We start from the raw sequence: 17,813 nt of genomic DNA, 5'->3' as shown, positions 1-17,813 counted from the left end.
GACCGCAGTTGGGGGACCTGAGTTCGAAGTTCAGTGGACTGTCTCTGAAGGCTGGGGTTCGAGATACTGTGAACTCGAGTGATGGAACTAGAAGAACTAGCCAAGGCAAACGAACTGTGAACTGAGAACTGACAGTTCTGTTTTGTAAATAGTGCTTTGTGAACATTAGTTAAGATTAACAGTTCATTGTTGTTCTCAATAATCCAAGTAAATTGTCATTGTTGTCTGTGGAGTGCAATAACGAATACTGTGTTACTGTGTGGAGTGGAAATCCCATTGTTGACGGAAGTGTTTAAACTAAATTATAAAGTGACTATTGTTGAAACAATAAAATTACATTATTGCTTTGTATAAAAGTTACAATATGTATTATTGTGTGAAATATGTAAAAATATATTATAGTATATTGGTCTTAGCCAAATTTGCCAACATTTTGAGTTTTCAGATAGATACCTACAAAGGAAAAAATATGTAAAAAAATCCGGACTCTACTCATAAGTAGGGAGGGGAAGTTTAGGTACTCAAAGCTAAGAATGCCAGAGAGTATACTAGAGTGGATGCAGTGTCCACTGGGAGGGATTTTAGGCCTGGTTCACAAGACTATGAAACCTGACAATCTGAGCCACATGGACTGGAATATGCATCTATTAAATTGTGTGCTGACGTATTTGTCAGTTAAGAACATTAACAGTATCAAAACAGAACACTGACAGTATCTTGTTAGCAGTCTTAACTGTTAGTAATACACACCACACATGGTTCACTGGATGCATACTTCAGTGTATACTATTAGATTTAGGGATCTTATGAACCCAGCCTAAAAACTTCCAAACATTGACTCTAGTATACTAAGTGACATTGTTAACTTTTAATGCCTAAACTTCTGCTGTCTAGTTATAAGTTAAATTGACGAGCTGGAGCTGGAGCAGGTGATGAAAGCAGTGAATTGAATGTATGAACTTTGATGTTGCAGGTATAACTGACCTTGATGAATTGAAGAAAAGGCTAATAGAGTCCCTAGAAAGTAGGGCTCTATTACAGCAAGAGAAAGAACGATTAGAACAGCGTGCAGCACAGCTGGCACGTGATAATGTCACTTTGAAAGCAGCTTCTGATGAAGGAGAAGGAAATCAAGTTGCGTTGAAAGAGCGCTTGAAAGTTGTGGAAGCACAGTTAGCTCACAGGTAGTTGGAAATTTTATCATCCAATTACACACTCATTCGACATTTCTGATTGAGAGGCATGGATATAGTGTCTTTGCATTAACATATATCCAACATAATGTAACTCATAAATTCCTGGTGAACTATATGCTAAAGTATGGTACTAGATTTTAGCATCAGCGACTTAATATTGTGGTTTTAATTGGGAAATAAACTTACAATTATTTGACACACAAATACAGTATGCCTCTTCCATTCCTTTACCACAAAGCAGCACTTTCACTGTCAGCAGCCGCACTAGTTGCTTGTCGTGCATTCTTCAATATATATGCAAAATAATTTTTTCGACAGTTACTCGTCATTACTACTAACTGTTGTTACATTAAATAATAAAATACATAGCTTTATTTAAAAATTATTGTACCTGAAGTGTTGTATGTATAATTTAGGGTTTTCTGGGACAAATTATTTCACCACTTTCTAACCGTTTTGCCTTGCACATTTCAGTTTCTCTAAGGCTTGGTTTCTTCAACCTTTGTTAAAATGTACCTAACATAGCGTTAATTAACTGTAAGTTAAAAGTATGAATTGCTGTTAAAAATATTGCGTTTCTTTAACTTTACATTTCACATTTTAACATTCTGTTTGTTAACTCTCTGTTAGGACCAGAGATTCTAGAGTTTAACCATAACCTATAACCAAGTATAGGCTCACTTGTTTTCTGAACTGACAATTGCGATTCTCGCTTGTTTCTGTTGTTTGATTCAGAGAGTATAGAAGTCATTCTATTCTCTCAGGTTTGATTTCTGCTTCTTTCCTCGTCTGTATCACAATAGCGTCGAGCGGCGTATTGGTATTGCTGTTGTGTAATGGAAAACACTGGAACAAAAAAAAATCGTGGGACTAATTTATCTTCGTTCGAAAGAAACCTTGTGCTGGAAATTATTTCGCAGTATAAACCAATTATTGAGAATAAACAAACAAACGGATCTATGTTGAAAGAGAAAAGTGAGGCTTGGTAGAAAATATTCTATACCTTTGTATGAACTTCTGGTCTGTCAAATCACATAAATCAACCGCTTTGTTTATGTATTCTTGGATATCATTTTCTAAATGATCCAGATATATAAGTTCAGCATCTAATGCACCAGCCATATTGGATACTTCTATGCTAACAGAGAGTTAAATGATTTAACTGCATGAAATTGAGCAGTTAAATTAACATAGGTTTTAACAGCCTGTTAGTACTAACAGTAGTTGAAGAAATGCTTCAACTGTTAAGTTTACAATTAAAATGGAATAACACACTGTTATAATTTAACAAACGTTGAAGAAACTGGGCCTAAATGTTTTAACAAGATTATGCACTGACAGAAGACCAAGAACTTTCTGATGCCTGGAAAATTCTCTGCAATCTTCTTTCCACTTCTCAAACAGAGTTAGTGAGCACATGGGCAACATAAACATTTGCTTTTGTACAGTCGACAGAAAAAAAATATATTTTAATCACATTATCATCACAAAAAAAAAATTCTCACGCGTACAACTGCCAGAGCCACCAATGTAGCTCAGGCAGTAGGTGCATTTATTTGCTGATATGGGGCTGTGCTGAGTTGTGGGTTCGATTCCCGCTTGGGCTAATTACCTGGTTGGGTTTTTTTCTGGGGTTTTCGGCAATTATAAGTCGAATGTCAGGTAATCACATGGCGAATTCTCACCCTCAACTCACCACATACCAACTTACTATAACCAATTCCATTGACGTTAAATAGCCTAGTAGTTGATACAGCATCGTTAAATAATCACCTAAAAATAACTCTCAAATCCTGTGGGAAACTTAACTCCCTTCCATAAGGATTGGGCGAGTCTCATTGTCATTGGTTTGTTATGTGTTATTTTATTGCTACCACTGGTATTGATCGTAACCAATGTACACAGCAAAAGCTATGTAATAAGGCAAACATAGGCCTATAACATAATTGCGCTGTGGGATAGAGTGCTGCTTATTTATAATGAAATAAAATGGGCACACCTATACACTACGACAGAAATAATACTCCTTTTAGCCTTTTTTCTCCACTCCTGCATTTAAAAATATATTACAACCCAGATTAGCAGTCATCCATTAACTGATTGATAGATTATTTGACTTTTACCCTGATTTTATTACTTTTGCTTTGGAAGCAATGTACTTATATCTCAGAGTAGAGTGTTCAAATGCCAACAGCAATATAATGTACAGTACTGTGTTAATAGCTTGTACCTTTATAGGAGTTTTACTGAGGTTCGTCTTCCTGTACAAACATTATATAGTTCAGTTTTGGAAGCTACTTTGTTTTGCTAACAGAAAAGTGCAAATAAACATGAAAAGAATACTAAGGAAAGTAATGATGCTGAAAAATAGTTTTAATGAAAGCATAAGCAGGTTGTTTAGCATATTAGGAATTTATGTGGATAGCGGTAAAATTTGTTCTCCAAGCCGACACCATCCCCCCTCAGGTTCATTGTCAGGCAGCTGTCCGAGTCCATGAGCGTTGTCCAGTATTTTCTTGTTACTCAGAACTTTGAAAGCCTGGGAGAAAGTCTATGAAGAAAATATCAAAAACCTTCATACAGAATGACAAAATTCAAAGCTACTCCTATAGAATAAGTGCTGTTTAGATAATCCACCCATGGTTAATCTAAAGTCAACTGTATCAATATTTTCATATGCACATTTATTTTTTAATTAACTTAAAAATTTAGCAGGCCTAGCTGTGAGAATTCCTCACAAAATACACACAGCCAATCATCCCACAGAGCAATAAAAAATTCACACATTTTGTGGAATTTCACACAGTTTAGTAACACTGGTTGCAGATTCGTCTGCTATAGTAAGGAATTTTTTATTGTATTAGAATTTGACATTAGATATTGAATTGTTTATACTGAGTGTCAGAATGAAAGAATGTCCGTAATAAAAATTTTTTTTTACAAATATTTACTGGACACATATTCGGTTTGCGCCATCCTAAAGGGAATATCTCGAAGTTTTGTGTATACCCTGCTTAAACACATGCACCAAATGGTGATCTTGGCCTAGATCAATAAACAATTTTGATAATGCAGGACAAGGTTGCATGCATGTTGTAGCCAAGTTAAAAGTTTGTTATGGCTATTCAGTATTAATTAAGACGCAATTTGAACGTGAATCTCCAACATGGAAAGTGTCTGCTTCTGGGACAACTAGCTTGGATTACAGGGATTCTGTTTTGTATTTTGGATACCTTTCATCTGGACACATTACATTAAATACTGTAACAAACTAGTTAAGAAGTTAAAATAATTTATGTGTTGATTTAATTGTAAGGGAGAGCATTGATGATGCTGCAGTACTGAGACAAGAGCTGGTTCAAGTGCAGAGAGTGATGGATGAATTGACTCGTGAGAAGGAGAGAGAACGGGATCAATTGAAAGCAGAACTGCAGGAACTGAAAGACAAATATGCCAGAGATGTGTCTAGTCAAACCAAAAGTGCAAGTAATATTGAGAATCAAAGGTCAGTAAAATATATTCGTGATAGGACAGTTGACAGAATGAAGCGTATAGTCTAGAAATGAGGAACAGAGATGCTTTTTCTTTAATAAGATGTACATGAATAAAAAGTATGCTGAAAAAACAATACAAATACTTTTTTAATTCTTTGCTTAACATCGTATTTTTTGCTGTTACAGGAGACTTGAGGAACTTGAAGAATTAATACGAAATAAAAACAGTTTAATTATGGAAATGGAAGTGAACGTAAATACGTACAAGACTAACATAGATAGTATGAATACGAAATTGCAGCAAGAATTCTCCAGATCACAAATGTTAGAAGAAGAATTAAGTGTGCAGAAACAGAAATTATCCGAGGCAGTAGAAGAATGCCAAAAGAAAAATAATGATTTCCAAAATTGGCAGGATAAATATGACGAAGTATGTACATTTACAAAGTGTGTGGTAACAGTCATATAATAGATTAGATAATGTAACTTAATTCTGCCACTGTAAATGTAGAGTTATTAATATGGTTCCCTTGTAAAAATGATTGTAACATGCTTAATAAAGTTACCGGTACAGTGTTCTTGTATATTGTAGCAACTCTCAGGCCCCTTCTTACATGTAAAGACTTTTTTGTACAGGCCTACTTCCGGGAGGTATATCTGAATTGGATGATTGTCCATACACACCCAGACTTAATTTTTAGATTTATAATTCATTAAGAACTCGTAAGAGGTCGTTGAAGTCAATTATTTCCCGTGGAGAAATGCTTTTTCTCTACGGTTCTGGTTCATTTATTCTCCATTCCTTAAAGTCATTCTTAAGTAGCATCTATGTAGTTTTGCTGTTATAGGTGTTATAATACATAAACGAACATTTCTATAAATTCTAAGAGAAATGCATGAGAATAGTTCCCCAAATCTGAACTTTCATAGCTTGCTGCCATTTCACTATAGAAAACTATATACAACAAAATAATGAAATTTCCATCATATGCTTGTGGTACTTTTTGTTTCTATGTTTACTTTTTCTATTGCTTAATTTGGAGGGTGCTACTGTCAGAAAATTTCAAGCAGTTGCAGAAATCTCGAGACTTATCTCAAGACCAAAATTTTAATACTTTTTGCCTTACACGAGGAGATTTGCCTGTAGATTTAGGTTTGTGCACACTTACCTTCAGGCAAGTCTTCATGTGTATGTGGCCCACAAGAATGGATTATTTAATATTCTGTGCAAATGTAATCTGTTAGGTAACTTCTCCTTTGTTGTTCAGATATGATACCATGTCCTTTACAGTCTAACTTTATCTCTCCTTCATCTCACTTCTCCACATGGAGATCATTTCTGTTCGAATCTCACTAGACCTACTAAATATATTTGTAATATTTATGAACTATGCTTCTTTATACAGCACATCATTGTAGTAGTTCTCGTAAAGGATTCATTTGGATGATTTTGTACAGGGTGTGAAATACATAACTCTCTATTTTCTAAAACTCTTGTTTGAAACATTAAAAAATTAGTGTCTCTAAATCAGGTATGCTGAAAATTGTAAAAGCCCCAATTACATGGATGATGCTGCACTGCATAACACACACAGTGTATGGACTGGGCTCCGCAACTACGTTGCAGCACCGTCCGTGGCATAGTTCTTACACTCTTACAAATACGGATAATAAACTGAATTTGAAAAAGGAAAGAGTATACACTGCAATGTTCAGTTATTACATTATTTATTATATTTAATATAGTTATGATATAATAATGTCATAGATAATATCATTTTCATATTCCACCATATAGCCTACTTTGGGGTCTATTCAACATCTGGATTCTTTTCTGCAAGTAATTGGGAATCTATTTCCAACGAATTTACTGCAATGCGCTAAAGATGCTCATCTGTTAATCGGGACCTATGTTTGGATTTAGTAACCTTCATTCTCGAAAATAATTGTTCGCACACATATGTCGAGGCGAAGGTAGCTAACATAGTGGCAACGAATAAGCTCATCTTGTAATATTTAGTTTTGTTCATTTTTTAAATAATTCTATGCTTGTCAAGTCATTTTCTCTGCATTTAGTTCTGAATTCTACGTTATTTAGTAAATCAATTAACTCGTCCTGGAACTGCACTCTCACGGATTCTACTAAATTTATGAAAAGATTAACAAAAATACTAATATCACTCTCCATACGTCTAAAATCACTAAATCTATGTTCTGTGAATTCACATTTGAACTGTTGCAGTACAGATACATAATTAACTATATTTTGTTCAGGCACCATACATCTCTTTACAAGTTCACCATCCGTGAAGGGTTTTAGTGCCTTAGCTAATTCCCAACATACTACATAGGCTAACTTGCTCCAAAACATAGACTCTGAATTGTTCGACTCTCTTCAATGTTTGGCCTTTCATGAAGTGCTTTCAATTCTTGAAGCTGTAGTGCACGTTGCATCCCTGAAAAATTATTTTATCAAAATATCTATTTCTGCTGGAATAATATCACCACAATAATAATAATAATAATAATAATAATAATAATAATAACGTTGGTATATGAAAATAGGCTATATTACAGAAAACAGCTTCTCTATCACTTCGGCATGATCTGGGTAGCAGAGCCTATAATGTAGTTTTATGTTCCTCAGTAGTATTCCTGACAGTACCTTACAATATAGTAATCACTTTCGGTTTTCACCGAACGTACAACAAAAGTAGGCTTCCTCCCACTGTACGGAATGATCGTTTGCTTACAGAAGGTTTTGACTGTGTCATTGTCCCGCACTGTTCGTGCGTTTACTAAGTACTTTAACTGCCTTCTGCAGCCATCTGTCGAGCTTCGAACAAGGAACAGCACGCTCTACATTCGAAGGTTGTGATTACAGAACGTAATCGCGAGTCAGAGAATGAACATACCTGCTCTAAATGAAAGTGATGTCCTTGAATGATTAGTACTGAGTCACTTAATTTTGAGTAATATATAAGTTCAAGATTTGTTTTCACTTGTATTTTACTATCCTGCATCTAGTATTGTTTTCACATGCATGAAATGTATAAATACTGTATCTCATAACTTATCAAAGTTGCAGAAATATTTAGGGAAGAGTAACGTGAATAATTTGTTCTATGCTGTATCATTGTGGGCTTAGACATCATGCTTGGACTGAGGTTATGGAATGAACACTGATTCGGTTCTTAATGAGGGAATGATTTTTGTAATGAAATTTTGGCCTGTGTATGGGACTGGTGCTCACTCAGCACCATGATGAATTTGGGGAGCTAGAGTGGGTAAGGAAATTCGGATTTGCGAGCTAGTTGGGGGAACCATTGTGTTGACCATACAATATCCTTGCACTGGTTGGTTGATCGTTGAATTCTGCTGAGACTTGTGGACGGGAGGTGAGACCTGCTGGTCAGCCTTGATAATCTATGGACTGTTTCGCCCAAAAGAATGATATTATTATTATTGTTATTATTATTATTATTATTATTATTATTATTATTATTATTATTATTATTATTATTATTATTATTATTATAAAAATTAACCTCTCAAAATGTAATGTAATAATCTTTTCTAAAAAAACTTCTTCACTGAAATTTAATTATTATCTAAATAGTTCTAATTAACAGAACTAATTGTGTAAAAGATCTGGGAATTTTCATTGATGGTAAACTGTATTGTCATAGTCACATTGATTACATTTACAGTCACGCATTCAGAATGTTGGGAATAATACGGTCAATAACTTATTCTTTTTCCATGCCTGATTCTCTTTTAATGCTCTGCTATACATTGGTGCAATCGAAACTCGAATATGCATCTGTAGTTTGGAACTCGATTACAGCTACTGATTAGGCGAAATTAGAAAATATACAAAGAAAATTCATATCTTTATGTTCATTCAGATTTCTGCGAAAATGCGAATACTTTAATTGTCGAAGCCTATATACTAGATGCCATGAGCTCGATTATCTGTTCTTTTGTAAGGTCCTTATAGTTCCTGTGACTTCTTCTACACAATATTAGCTTACGTATTCCAACGAAATATATGAGAGTTCACAAACTTTTCTATAATAAAAATTCAAAATTTCTTTCACCAGTCTCTAGATGCATTAAAAATGCCAATATGCATGGCTGCGCATTCGATCCTTTCAATGTATAGACTTATTTGCTCTTGGCATTACCTCATTGAAAAAATCCATAGTGACACTTGTGGTAGACAAGGTCGCAGTTGGGGTTTTTCCCAGGGTTCTCAAGAACCCTGTTGTTCATTTCGTGTTATAGTGATTGCTTATAAATACAATGCATTTCTAATTTTTTCCGATGTGTTGAGCTAGTATCAGAATTTCTTTCCTTTCAACATTTTCTCAGTGATCTTTTCTCTGAAGTTTTAAAAAGTGTTCCTTATTTTTGGTTTACAAGACCAGTAGCTTTTATTAAATGAACACCATTGTTTCCTACATAGTAGGTCCAAGTAAAGGTATTCCACTGAAAGAGGTGACCAGTTCTTTGTGATAAATATTTTTTATATAGCAGGATAAAAATACGTTCAACATCAATTTATTGTTTTAGGTGAAAAAGGAAAGAGACCAACTGAAAGATTCAATGCAAAAATTACAGCAAAATGGAGCAAACGAAGTAAAAACACTTACACAGCAATTTGAAGACATGAAACTTAAGTGTGATACAGCACTAAAACAATCAGAAGAGAAAGAAGAAGGATTAAAATCGACTCAAGCTCTTCTCGATGCTCTTAATAAGCAGAAGGATATTCTAAAGAGTGAATTAATTCACAAGTCAAAAGTCTGTGAGGAGTTCGATAAAACAAATATCATGTTGTAAGTTGATACATTTTTCACATTTAGAGTAGACCATTTAAGTTAAGTCTGTATTCTCTTAGGGTTGTAATATTCAAATTTTGTACCTTGACAGGGTCAGAAATTAAATGATCCACTCTCTATATCTGTCTAGAAAACACGTTTAGCATTTTATATAACGGAGCTGTCTTTCTTTTGAGACCAGTGATGCATTTCAATCCCTTTCTCCTTTTAAAATTAAATTAAATAAAATTTTGAAACTGCTGTCTCTTTAGGATTTTAAATGCTGTGGCTTTTTAAGAGCTTTTATATCATATTATTGTTCATAGCTTCACTAAGCTCCTTGCAATGAAATTTTGTTCCTTTTCTTTACTAATGCTAGGGCAATGAAAATAAGATCTCACTTGCTGGTCGTACATGGCGACAAGTCATGATTGTGTTTATGTTCATACAGAAACTTGTTAGATAAGACATTTACTTAAATGTACTGCCTTAGCTGGCAGTTCAGAAAGTGACTATTACTGAGAACCAAGTAATGGACTGTGTAGAATCCACTCGGGCTGGTTACCTGATTGATATTCTTCTGAATTTTCCTCAACTGTAAGACAAATATCAGGTAAACCCATGGCGAGTTCTTGGTGTCATCTCGACAAATAACATTTCACTGTCACCAATTCCACTATACTGCATAATTGCGCAGTTGATACAACATCATTAAATAATTATTTAGAAATAAATTATGCACATGTTTGACAATACATTATTGTGAAAGCTACAGTATTATGGATACCTGATGATCCATGAAATTTTTTGTGGAATTTGTAGGCTAAGTATCAGAAGTTTTGTTCTCAGTGGCGTGTAATCTAATCCTAAAAATGTTCATATTTATAAAATACTGAATTATTATGACTCCGGAATTTGAATATCACACTATGAATCTGTCTTTTGTATGGTGTTCTTTTGTATCATAAATCACAGATGTCACATTGGTAATATTCTATGCCTATGTAAATATATTTGTGTACAGGTACTTCATATTTTTTGTATTGTAATTAATTCTTTTAATGTTGAAAGAAATGAAAAGGTGGTTGAAGCAGAGAAAGCCTTAACTCAAAAAAAGGAAGAGATCAGTAGATTGGAGGCAGAAAGAGCGGAGCTTCTTGTGCAGATACAAGCTGGTGAAGGGGCCAATACTGCCATTCAACAGCTTTCACAAGAGAAGGTAACAGCACTATTGGATAATTTATGGGGAAAATATTTATATATGATTTCAATAAAACTACTTTCTATGCACTGCCTTCCATGCCATTTCAGTGGAAGTTAACTTGTGTTGCAAAATTAAAAACTTCTTATGTTCAGAGTGACAAAAATTTTGTCTGCCGATGTAACAAAAGTGTACTTAGTACAAGTTTTCTGAGAATGGTGTCCAATAAAAGAAAAATAAATAAAAATAAAATATTTATTTCAGTGACAAATTGAACAAAATACCGTGAATATAATGTTGATACACATGATGGAATTATATTTTTAGGTATTGCTGAGTAATCAGTTAAAAGAACAAATACAGAACCACGCATCTTATGTGGAAGAGATGAAAAGAAAATTAGATCGAGCAGAAACTCAAATACAGGAATTGAACTCTAAAAATAAGGACCTGGTATTACAGATAAGTAATCAGGAAAATAAAATACAAACGATTTCAAAAGAGCTGAAGGAATCTCATGATAAGGTTGTCAAGTTGATAGACGAAGTTAATAAAAAGGTAAGCTAAAAGTTAACTTTTTAATACTTTGTTAGTAAATTTTACATTCGTTATTTTAATTTATTAATTTTATTAATAAACTTTTGAGACGAAATTTCAATACATTTTATATAACATTTATCTCTTTCTTTGTTTAATCTCTCCCTTGTGTCTTTCAGTAAGAGTGTAATTTTATCTTCCACATCCTATTCATTTTTTCCACATGACTGTCGCTTCTTCCTTTCTTTTAATGCATGTATCTTTTTGAATACAGTGTGACAATAATTTAGATAGCTTTTCCACCTTCCTAGCATCCAGTATTGTTATAAATCTGTGTTGGCAGTTTATGGTCAGCCATATTTTAAGTAGATGTTTGTCTTTATAATGGTCTGGTCTTTCTCTGTAGCAGGTAACTGCGTATAACACATGAAAAATACTTATAATTGAAGGGTTCAGAACCATAGTGGGCCAAGCACCATTTACTAAAACAGTAGAAAACTAGGGTTAAAATGAAGTTATTACCATAATTCAGTGTAAACATATAGCAAATAATATAAAGTATACACATTAGAATTAAATGATATGTCAGTCTTCATTAAACTATGGAATTCACTTAACTTTAACCCTTGCTTTCTCCGTTTTTAATAAATGGCGCTTGGCTCACTATGTCTCTGAACCCTTCAATTGTCAAATATGTAATTGAAGAGTCCACTGCAAGAATGATGGATGTCACTTTCTTGTCGAAAATGAACCAAGACTGTCAATGCATAGCTTAAGACATATAGAATGTACATAGAGAGTTATATTACATTAACACTGATAGTCATTGTCCAGTAATGATCGGAAAATCACAGTTAAGCTTTGAGCGCTAAGCATTTCAAACTTTCAATTGCTTCTCCTGCAAAATGTATTCCAAATGACATCCATCATTCTTGCAGTGGGCTCTTCAATTGATATCTGCATATTTTAGATATTCTGTCATTTGTCCAACTGCACTCTGAACAGACATTCAGCCACATTCTGAAAAGATTTCACCCATTTAGATTCATATCCATACAAGTTAAAGGCTCACCATTCCAACCTGTTTGTGGTGCATACAAGTGTACCACGTTTAGGACCATATTGCCAGTAAAGGCATGTTATTGTTGAATAAAATCCATTTTGTTTAAAGGAATGTTAAATCTAACTTATAAACTACTCTAATTCCAACAAACAGCAATAATAATAATAAAATTAATAATAATAATAATAATAATAATAATAATAATAATAAATAATTGATTTATTTATTGATATTTATGTGCTGGTCAATAGGTGTTGGCCAATTATTATTTAGCACATTAATACAACAACGAAAACAACAACAACAATAATAATAATAACAATAATAATAACGATGATGCTAATGATATGCCTAATTTATGTTGCTGTGTTGTTTTCAAATGGCTAGAGCTTTGTTTCACACCATTAGTCCTCGTGCTTCCCAGTATAGTCTCGCTAGATCTTTTCAGTCTTTTCTCCCTGGATCTAGTTGTCTACAGTGTAACAGGTGTTCCTTGTTTGAAGCTAATCTTCTCCCCATAGGGAGCACCCTCTTGCAATATTTTCCAAGGAAGCCAAGTTTTTCTACGAAGTATTGGGATTTGAAGGGGATTTTAATGCGTCTTTTTTGGATTATCCATATGTTTTAGTAGAAAAATTGTCTTCACTAACCCAGATAATCAAGAGTTCATTCTAACTAAAAATTTCATTTTAACCGATGGCGGGTAAATGACTTCATCATACACCCATATGAAGCCTGTTGTATACACCAATTTACTGACAGTCGTTGCCTGGGGTGTGCCGTAGGAGATGGTCCACTCTACATCTGCAATGAGATGGAGATTTGTTGAAATACCACAGGGGAAATGGAGTTCATGGACCATGAGCTTGCACAACACAAATCATAAATCGGTGGTATGCTAGGAATTGAACCTGTGTCGACAGGATTATAAGTCCAGTACTCTAGCCACTAGACTACTATGGTAGCTTACTTAAAATATTATAGGATGGTATATCAATTATACTATTGATAAGACAAAAATATAATAAAAGCAATAAGAAACTCGTATCTGATACAATAGTCAAAGTTATAATAATATAATAGATCTGAAGTTCGGCTAAATGCCACAGAAATTATTTTCTGGAGATGAGCTTCAGGAGAATTCAGAAGGGAAATAATTACAAATGAACGGATTAGAGACTTCATGGGTGTAACACACGCTCTAAGACATGATGTAGAAACAAACAACTTATTTGCCCAAAGAATAGGGATTTAAAGGTTAGCAAAGCATATACAAGATGGGTCAAAAGTTGCTTTCCCCAATATTCACTCTTAGGTTTCATACTCGTACACATATACAGATACCATAACTTGAATAAACGAATAGCTAGTGTAATAACTAATAAGTGGTGGGTTGTTAACCATGTTCGTGCATCAACTGTTTTTCTGATGTCATGTCTTGTTATTGCTATTGTTTTGTTTTATTGTGTTGAGTTGCGTCTCTATGCAATAACTGCTAGTTTCTTGCAATGAATCGCGATTCCATGAATGGATTGGCTGTCGTGGCACAATGGTCACCCAGATCATGCGATTTTCACTGAGGGATATCCTGAAAAATAATGTTTTTGCTCAGAAACCGCAGGATCTCCATTAGTTGCGACAGATGATCGGTCATTCGTGAAACTGGATGAAAATCGAGTTACAATCTGCCATCTGTAAATCAGTGTCTAAATGTTGTGAATTGTGTATTGAGAAACAGGGCCTCTATTTTGAACAAAATCTGTAAAGAAATGTGTAATCAAATGTAAATTGAATGTAATTAAATGTAAGGAAGTGTTTTGGGAAAGCGACTTTTAACCCACTCTGTATTTAACTTGATACCACCAGGACTAAAAAAATGAGGGAAATCAAGAATGGATTGGCAAGAAGGTAGAGAATGCGAAATTCATACAGAAAGAATTGAGAAAGAACTACGAAAGGAGATGGAGAATTGGAAGACACTGTAGTCCAGCCCTGGGCACAACGGGGAAGTGAAATGGAACTCTGAAGCCACCTCCCATGTCCTTTCCAAATGCACAGTGGGCACTATGTATCAGTGATGGATTTCAGGTGACCAGCAAGAGCGAAAGTTCGTAAAAGCTATGAAGCAATCTTTCACTGAGCAGTGCTTAACTGCCGAACTACTCATCTCAGCTGGGGAAGGTGGAGTGGGGAATTAAGGGGAATTCCGTAGTGACTCAATTGAGCTAATAGCGTCCAGGCCTGCACTGTAGTCTGTTGTAATGTGATATGTAATATAGGAAATGCTGAATATTGAAACAGGAATTAAATATTTTAAGAATATAGATTTTTTTATTTTATTTGTCTTCACCTTTTCTCATTTATAGTAGCTTTAACTCCTAGGTCATATAATGACTGTAATTTTACTGTTGGGAATGCTTATTATTGTTGCACCATGTCTAGTATTTCGTGGTAATGGGTATCCAAACTGACGTTCACATTTATTTAGCTGAAATTTAGTTATATTCAGTCGAGGAACACAGAAAAGAACCTCGATTATGAATCGAACCCACGACTTTCCAAATGCTAGTCAAGTGTATTACCACTGATCCATCTCGCTCGGTAATTTTGATATTGTTTTGTCTAATTATAAGATTTTATGCAGTTATAATAATGTCTCCTTTTCAACAGGATGATGATTATCAACAACTCAAATCATCGAAAGATCACCTAGAAAGTTTGAAGACTACTTATGAAAACAGAATTGCTGAACTGGAATCTCTCGTGAAAGATAAGTCATCTATGTTGTCTGAGTATAGTGACCAAATTCAAACATTAAAGGAAACAGTGCAAATAAATCAAACAAGAGTAGCTGAACTTGAAACAAAGAATAATACAATTAGTGAAGGACTTAAAGAGCGACAATCAAAAGTAGTTGACCTTGAAACAAATCTTACAATCTCAGAAGAGAACCTAACGAAGTCACTTACAAAAATGAAGGATTTGGAGTCTGAACTTGAGAAGAAATCTTCATGTATTTCTCAGTTAGAAGCGGTAAGTGTCTAGTACAAATTCTAATTAAATTTTAGTACATTTACAAATGTAAAATACCTGTTTCAATGGTAGATATTTCATTTTGACATTTTCGTCTTGCTTTCAAATAAAAACTTGTTTCTGCTACTTGCTTTCTATAGCGTTTCATTTTTACTTTAGTTTTTCTTTAACTAATGAATTTTAATCAGTGTTCAGCATTCAGGATAAGAGTTTAGGATCATTACATAATTCACAGTTACAGGAGTTCGGTTGCATGTCTTGTGTAGCTTCTTGAAATTTTTGCTGTTGCTTCTTTTCATTCCCCAGTTTATGAGAGAGGCTGTAACTTTGTTTTTTTTTTTTCTGTTTCAATGTACTTATTTGTTCTAGAAATTTTCTTGTAGTAATGGCGTGATTTTCTCTTTTATACTACGAATATCATTAATAAGTTTTTGACTCAATGCTTCAAATCCTATTTGAGGTTTGGAAACAGGAAATAGTTTGATGGCAAATGCTGTGATTATTGTAGATGATATTAGTACAGTGAAACCTGTTCAAGGCGGAAGTGATATGGTCCTAATTTTTTTTTTTCCATTGTGGACAGGTTTCCGTGTTATTCAGGTGTGACGTTAAAATGAAATATTTTATCATTTGTATAAATGAAAAACAAAATGCCATGCCACAAATTGTAGGAATTACAAAATATTCCGTTTAACACTACTGACATTAAATCAGCTTCATGTCGCTTATTTAATTGGTGAATAATCTTGATGAAAATCTCATTTCCTGTATAAATTGTATCGTAACTCACTCATTAAACACTGTAAAGTTTATTAATTACACTAAATTTAATATCTAACACTATACTATAATACTTTACTGTGTATCACAGCACATTATTTAATTGGGCTAGGAGCCTACAAGTCTTGAATTCTGGATTATCTAATTTCTTTGCCAGTTCAAGGTTTGCTTTGCAGAATAGGTCCAGAAATTGGCATGCTCTTTGAAAGGGCAAGAAGAATCCACTCCCACAACAGTTCATTTATTTCTATGTAACCAGTTTTTTTCTCTTTCCTTTCATGTCACCATTATTGACCGCAAGCCACTCACTCATGATACAGCCTTTATTTTTGAAAGTGTTACATTACACCTGAGTTTTCCATTCATAAATTTCAACACTGTTTTCCATACTCTTCTTTTCTCATTTCCCTCGATAACTTTTACTTCATCAATTAATGATAGTGCAACATTTTTACGCAACTTTTTTTTTATCACGAAATCACTAATACACTTGCGTTCTACCCAGCTACGACAGTATACAGAGTGAAGCATTGAACATCTGCCTAGTCAATAGGGTAATAAAATTTATGACCACCAGGCCAAAATACCCTTGCACCGTCAAAAATTTTACAAAGAAAACTTGTTTTTATCTTAGTGACCTACGTATTTCGTATATTTCTTGAAAGCACATACTGTTTCAAAATATAGTTTACATTATAGTAGTGTGTCCAAAATATTATTTCCGTTTTGAACAGTAGCAGACAGTTTCCGTTTCCGTGTTGGACAGTTTCCATTTTATTCAGGAGAAATTACACTTAATACATATGAATTTCACCGGGCCCAATAAATTGTTCCGAAATAGACAGGATTCCGGATTATTCAGGTTCCGATTTGAACAGTTTTCACTGTAATAGACTTATCTGAAATTTCACAATGAATTGTAAGCTTACTCTTATAAGTTGATACAAAGGCTTGTGACATACTTATTTCCCTGATTTCTTTTTCACGACTTACAGGAAAATACAAACATTACTGGTGATTGTGAATCTTTGAGAGAAAATATAAAAGATAAGGAAGAACAAATAAAATTGCTGGGGGTACAGAAAGCATCTCTGGAAACCAGTCTCTTTGAACTTGCTGCACAAATGGAAGAAGACAAGAAGAAAATTGAAGACACATGGAAGAGGGAATTGGATAGCCTGAAAGCGACATTCCAAGAGAGTCAAGACGTAAGTTGCAGTTCTTACTTATTAATTGCTCTAATAATTTGGTCTATAGACACACTATTAGCAAAATTTTAGCACACTGGTAGTATTTTGGAACTGTAGAAATAATATAATTTATTGTAATTGGCGACAACTGGAGAGTTTGGTAAGGAATAGTCATTGATCTGTCTTTTATTGTCCACTAACTATAAGTTCTCTATTAATTTCAAATCCAGAAACTTTGTATTTGTAGCAGGGCAGAAAAAGTGGAATTTTTGGTCGTATAAGATGATGTGTAGGTTTCACTGATGTTTTAACCTTTTGTTCAACACTTTTACATAAATAATCCATCATCATCACTATTACTATTACTACTAATGCTACTGCTTCATTAATCAACAGAACACTCCTACACTCTATCTTCTTGCAAGGATATCTTCTTCAAATGTTCTTGTAATGAAATAAATCCTTTCGAATACATAGCCATTTGAAACCCTTGATT

At 34.0% G+C, this 17,813-nt stretch overlaps 1 protein-coding gene across 1 annotated transcript in view; it reads left to right on the top strand.

Annotated features, from left to right (window-relative positions):
- The window catches only part of LOC138707622 (early endosome antigen 1-like), a 41,794-nt gene that overhangs the window by 11,859 nt on the left and 12,122 nt on the right, over positions 1-17,813 (top strand). The window contains exons 5-12 of the mRNA XM_069837286.1: positions 974-1,184; positions 4,513-4,701; positions 4,877-5,120; positions 9,266-9,531; positions 10,585-10,732; positions 11,042-11,272; positions 14,985-15,347; positions 17,123-17,335. Of these exons, the coding sequence (XP_069693387.1) occupies positions 974-1,184; positions 4,513-4,701; positions 4,877-5,120; positions 9,266-9,531; positions 10,585-10,732; positions 11,042-11,272; positions 14,985-15,347; positions 17,123-17,335 (1,865 nt within the window). The remainder of the gene's footprint in view (positions 1-973; positions 1,185-4,512; positions 4,702-4,876; positions 5,121-9,265; positions 9,532-10,584; positions 10,733-11,041; positions 11,273-14,984; positions 15,348-17,122; positions 17,336-17,813) is intronic.

The sequence above is a fragment of the Periplaneta americana genome, chromosome 10, assembly GCF_040183065.1.
Source record: "Periplaneta americana isolate PAMFEO1 chromosome 10, P.americana_PAMFEO1_priV1, whole genome shotgun sequence".
Taxonomy (NCBI): domain Eukaryota; kingdom Metazoa; phylum Arthropoda; class Insecta; order Blattodea; family Blattidae; genus Periplaneta; species Periplaneta americana.
Note: the sequence above shows the minus strand (reverse complement) of the source record. Positions and strands in the feature narration are given on the sequence as shown.